Raw genomic sequence first — 5,722 nt, 5'->3', positions numbered from 1 at the left:
TCCTTTCCCTTCCCCTCCCCACAACAGACACCCGGTGAGGGAGGTGGGGCTGAGAGCTCTTGATAGAAATGGCTTTTTTTCAAGAACAGCTCTTGTCAGAACTACGGCTTGCCCAAGGTCATCCAGCCAGGTGCAAGTGGAGGAGGAGCGGGGAACCAAACCCGGCTCTCCCAGATTAGAGTCCGCGCACTTGACCACGACACCAAACTGAAACTGCCGCCCCAGGAGAAGGGCAGTGTGGTCGGCTGGTGCTGATGGGCCTCAAGCAAATATGAAGCATTAGGAGGCTGATATCAGTCCCTGGGAATGTCTTTGGACACTGCCCTTTGCCATGAAACGGCAGGACTTTGTGCAAACTAGAACGAAAATTGACTGGATTTGGGATGAGCAGCACGTGACCGCGCCCTGGATCTGCTGCTTGGATTTGGTGGCCTCCAATTCTGTGCAAGTCCCTCCTTTCAGGGAGGCTGCGTTTAGCATTCAAAAGCAGAGGGGAAGTCGTAGTTGGAGCCAAAGGCAAAAAGGGAAGGCGCTTCACCTTGACCGGGGTGTGTGTGTGTGTGTGTCTTCTGTCTTGAGAAGTGATTCTCTTGCTCACGGCCCGTTCTCTCTCTCTCCGCAGGTGAGAACACCAGACATGGGGGGCTACGCCACCTCCCATGACTTCACCCGCGCTGTGATCAGTGCCCTGGGCGAGTAGGGGGACTGGGAGACCCCGCAAGGCGGCCGGGCCGCTGCTTGGTAATTTATTGTTCTGGTTGTGTATGGCAAAAATAAAGGAGCCATCGCCTGTCTTTTTTTATTGCACTGTGGGCATAATTGGGGGGGTGGGTTGAATCTGAAAGCTCTCCTTCTTTAACAGCTGCAATCCTCCATGCTTTTTGCGGAAGCTTGGATGAGTGAGTCCCCGCGATCCCACCAGTCACGGAGGCAGGTCCTCCAGGAGTGGGTAAAGGAAAGCCCCCAGGACTCCCTTCAGAAAGGAGGCTCTAAACCAAGCTTCCTGTTGGGGGGCTTGTGGCAGAACAGGCCTGCTCTGGCTTAACAGACCCTGTTCTGCCAGACCCCCTTCCTTGGCTTGCGCCAGTTCCTGGAGGGTGCTATTCCACGCCCTTCTGCAAGGGCACGGTGCCACCACTGTCCTGTTGGGGGGTCCTCCTGCCAGGAGGGACAGATTCCTGACACCCCTTCTGAGACTGCGGCCCTCCCTCTGGTCTTCTGCCACCCAGTGCGCCTGCTCACCCCAGGGACCCACTCCCTTCTTTTGGGGCCCCCCCGGAGGATTGGCAGCGGGTGCCTTGGCGGCTCGCCTTCCCCGGGACTCCCCCTGTGCTTAGAGAGTAGCATGGCCTAAGGTGGTTGGGGGGGACCAAGCAGTCCAGAGAACAGTCCCAGCTTCAAAGAGTAAGACATTTATATTACAAAGGGGAAAAGGTTACGAGCGAACGCAGCACCAGATCAGCAACCAGAAGGAAAAGTTGGTCACAATCGTATTCTCTGTCCCTAGTTCTAAAACTTACACTACAAGATGTTGGAACAGAGCAGGCAGTTGCAAGCGTAGTAAGCTGCAGACTGTTCCAAAGGGTTGTCTCTGCATCCAGCGCCCCAGGCCACATGGCCAAGATGGTTCCTGGCCTGCAGAACAGAGCACAGCAGCCAAGGACCCCCCACGAGCAGCCCCCCCCTCCCGGGAGCAAGGGCTTTTATGAAACCTCTGATGCCACCCATTCTACATCACTCCACCCCCTTTGACCTGGTCTGCCCAGGTGCATCCTGGGAGCCCCCCATGGCAGGCATTCTGGGAGATTCCCAACACCCAATCCCTCAAGCTTCTTTGCAAGTCAAGCTGTTTACATATCCCTGGCCGGTAACTGACCTCATTTCCTGCCCCTCCAGAGAGAAGAACCAGGAACACTTGGTTGGCAGTCCACACCTGGCCAGAAAGCATGCAGCTCTATAGGGGTTCCTGGTAGAAAGGCTGCTCGCGTGTAAACGGTGTGTGGAATGAAAAACTGAGGGATATGCAAGTGGGTGGCTGGAGAGGCTGCGATCTGTCACGGATGGCGCTTTAGAGCCCCCCCCTCGCCCCGAAACAAGCACCTCTGTGCTGGGTCAAACCTGAGCTCCCCGGAACCAAGTGGGGCCCTTGGCCATCAACTGGGGCCCTCTGCAGAAGTGGGCTCAGGAAGGGTTGCATGTGATGAGGAGGCCCACTTCCTACACAGAGGCCTCGGCAACACGGCCAAACTGTTCCAGCCTCATGAATGGTGTCTGGGGGACGCTGCCCCCCCCCAAGGTTGAGCAGGTGGCTCTGAAAAATCCCCAGAGCCCCCTGTGCTGGGCAGGGAGCAGGCAGGGAGAACCTGACAGCCCAGCCCTGGGATCTCCACCGTGCCTGAATCCCCCCCCCCCCCCCACCCCCCCCCCCCCCCACAAACCCTGCACCTCCATGGCCACTGATTTCCTGAAGAGGTGGGCGCTCTTATAAACAGTATCCTTTATTGGAAAATGAAATGTACTGCTTTACAAAGCTCCACTTGTGCAGCGACTGCTGCTCCCCAGTGGTCGGCACAATGAGGCAGGGCAACCCCGCCCCCGCCCCCTGCATCCCTACTCAGACAGAGCGGAGCGTGTGCGTGCATCGGAGGCCTGCAACCATGGCCCAGGTGGCCTCCGGCCCAGTCTTTTTGGCAACAAAGGTCCAGCCTGGGTTACATTCTCTTGCCGGGAAAATGCTGGGGAGAGTGGAGACACCCCCCCCCCCAGAAGGGCTCTCGGGCTAGGGCTCTCGGGCCTCGGCCAGGCCACACCCCCTGCTAGTCTGTGTCATCACTGTCCTGCTCCAGGTGTGCCTTTTTGTTCTTCTTTTTCTTCTTCTTCTCCGGGGTCTCCACTGCAGGCGGTGGCTGCAGCTTCTTCTTCTTCTTGGGCACAACTTCGGGCTCCAGGCCATTTTCAGCCGGCTCCGGTTCCGCCTCCAACTCTGCCTCCTCTTGCCGCTTTCTCTTCTTCTTCTTTTTGGGCTCTGTCTCATTTGCCTGCGGAGAAAAAGAAACACTGACGGCCAAGCCCCTCGGGCAGCCCTGTGGGCCAGTTCAGCCACCAGTGGACCATCCCCCAAGAGAGAAGAACACAAAGGAAGCCCACGGGAAGAGGAGCTCAAGCGTGGCGGCAAGGCCAGCCCCTCCTCGCCCGCTCACCTCTGCCGTGGTCTCTTGGACGGAGTCCTCCGCAGCAGCTGCCAGCGCCTCCAGGCGCTTCTTCTCACGTTTCCGTTTCTTCTTCTCTCTCTTCTCCAACTTCTTTTTGATCTCCGCAGCCACCTCTGTGGCCTGAAGGAAGGACAGACGGGTCTAGGGTCAGCACTGGCCCGACTCCCAGCTACTGGGACTCCCAAAGCACCGCGCTGGATCAGGCTCATTAAATCAGTCTTTGCCTCCACGGCTGGTGGGTCAGGGGCTCAGGACATCTCATCACATCCAGCCGATGCCAGCAGTGGGCGGGCAGCCGGAAGACCCCACTCACCTCCACCACGGCCTCCTTCATGACGTCCAGGTTCTTCCGAGGGGGCTCTCCCGTCTCGTAGAAAGCCAGCCGCTCCTCAACCTGCTCCCGCAACTTGTCCCCGAAGACACTGGTTGGGACCTCTGCAAGAGGAGAGGAGGGACGTTCCCTGCTTACCAGGGCCTTGGGAATGCCCCGTGCCAAGACAGAGAAGGGCGAGCTGGTCTGATCCAGCACTTCACCACTGACCCACCCCCCCGGGCAGGGCTTTGCTCAGACATGGAATGTCACCATTCACCGTGTGAAATGCTGTTGACGAAAAATGCAAGCATCATGGCAAAGCATCTGCTGAGGGGCCCTCGTCACCTGGAGACGCTCCTCCTCCCCCCGGGGCGACGAGAGCCAGGCCTCGGCCAGCCCTGAAACCTCACCTGAGAAGCAGTCGATCCGGGAGGCAATGGTGCACTTGTTGGCCAAGTAGCGGGAGATGCGGCCTTTGTTCTTGGCGGCTGCACGCCCAATGAAAGTGGAGTGGAAGATCAGGCCGTACTTGGGGGTGTTGCCCCGTGTCTTCAAGGCCCTGCGGCAGAGGAGAGGGAGGATCGTGGGCATGGCCCCGCCCGTCACACCAGCAAGACTCTCCCACAAGAGACCACAGCACCAACCAACCCTCCCCCCTGCCTTCCCGTCCAAACCAGCAAGAGCTAACCTGCCAGGCCAAGGGGGAAGGGAACGCTCCAGGCAGCCACTCAGAGGATGGGGGCCAGTCCATCACGCGCACTCAGCAAGCACATCAAGCCCAGCGCCCCACCGTCCTGCCATCACCGCGGCTGCCCTGCAGCTGTACCTGAAGAGGGCCTTCTCTGCGCCCAGTATCTGGACCGTTGAGGCCGGGTACTTGGCCAGATTGGTTAGGCTGCCAGCATGGGAGATCAGGCGCGCACCCACCTGCCGGCAGAAAAAGCAGAGAGAAACAATTCCAGCAGACACATTACACTACGCAGACCCGAGAACTAACAGTGGCGCTCAATGCCACTTAGAAACTGCTACTTACTCTCCTCCACCCGCACAAATATCTCAGTGGTAAAGAAGCCAGGAACATCTCCTTACCCACTGAGTGCATGGTCCTGTAGCTGGTAGACCCCAAATGCAAATGTTATCTACCCCCTCTTGAAGAGTCCGAAATACTACACTGACCAAATACCCCAAACTACAGCAACAACATGGACTGCCCTACCTCCCGCCAGCCCCTAGCAGCACACCCCTCTGGCACAGATCAGCAGTGATTGGTTGTCAGCAGCAAAAGCTCAGTGGATTGACAGATTCACAATGTACATCATATCTGTAGCCACTGGGAGCCTGCACCCCCATTCCAGCCAGCAGTAGCTAAGTCCCACTTGGGCTAAATCTGCCTTCTGTCCAAGCGAGGCATCGTCTCCCTTGTCGTTCACCCCTTTTTCTACTCACCACTTCGCCAATTAGGGCTGAGAGACTGGGGGCCACTTGGCTCATCTTGGAGCGGAGGTACTCCTGCAGGCCTTTGCGGTATTCAGAGAGCGAGATGACGCGGCTGGAAAACCTCTCAATGTTGATCAGGTCAATGGGAGAGATGTCCATCCCTGTGTGGAGGAGGGGAGCATGAAAAGTATGCGTGTGGGGGAGGACAGGGAAAGATGGGGCCAGACCACTCCCCAAGAAGCCTACCTTGTTTCACATTTTTTCAACTACTATAAGTTTTTTCTGCACTGTTCTCACAGCCTGACAGTTGGCTTTGTGAGACTGCGGGGGACCACAGGTGCCATGGGGAAAGGGGTGTGTGTGTGTGCCTTCCCCCACAAAGCACTGCGCTGTAAGGATATGTGCTGTACTGGCATGCTTCCTTTTGCTACAGCATGGAAGACAGTTTGAACAACAAACCCTACACTGCAGCTCCAATCTAAAACTACACGCTGAGAACAGCAATCTTGCATCCAAAAGGCATCTTTTACCTATTAGAAATGAGCGTGGATTTGGCCCTCTGTCAAACCAACACCGTAGCTCTTGTGTCTCCCACTGAGGCACCAAAACATCTGCTGGTTTGTTTTGGAACCATGACGTGCCTGGAGAATCACTACCATACCCTTAACTGATGTGGCATATCCATAGCTTCCTCACCCACACACACCCCATTGCCACTAACCCATGGATGAGCGGGAAGCCTCCAGAATGGCCTGTGCTT

At 57.2% G+C, this 5,722-nt stretch overlaps 1 protein-coding gene across 1 annotated transcript in view; it reads right to left on the bottom strand.

Annotated features, from left to right (window-relative positions):
- Window positions 1-2,485: 2,485 nt before the first annotated feature.
- The window catches only part of NOP56 (NOP56 ribonucleoprotein), a 6,807-nt gene continuing 3,570 nt past the window's right edge, over window positions 2,486-5,722 (bottom strand). The window contains exons 4-10 of the mRNA XM_015419782.1: window positions 5,684-5,719; window positions 4,972-5,123; window positions 4,352-4,452; window positions 3,936-4,084; window positions 3,526-3,647; window positions 3,201-3,332; window positions 2,486-3,038 (exon numbers count right to left, since the gene is read on the bottom strand). Of these exons, the coding sequence (XP_015275268.1) occupies window positions 2,817-3,038; window positions 3,201-3,332; window positions 3,526-3,647; window positions 3,936-4,084; window positions 4,352-4,452; window positions 4,972-5,123; window positions 5,684-5,719 (914 nt within the window). The 3' untranslated portion in view covers window positions 2,486-2,816. The remainder of the gene's footprint in view (window positions 3,039-3,200; window positions 3,333-3,525; window positions 3,648-3,935; window positions 4,085-4,351; window positions 4,453-4,971; window positions 5,124-5,683; window positions 5,720-5,722) is intronic.

The sequence above is a fragment of the Gekko japonicus genome, unplaced genomic scaffold, assembly GCF_001447785.1.
Source record: "Gekko japonicus isolate JY-2015 unplaced genomic scaffold, Gekko_japonicus_V1.1 scaffold2109, whole genome shotgun sequence".
Taxonomy (NCBI): domain Eukaryota; kingdom Metazoa; phylum Chordata; class Lepidosauria; order Squamata; family Gekkonidae; genus Gekko; species Gekko japonicus.
This window is presented reverse-complemented; position numbering and strand designations above follow the sequence as displayed.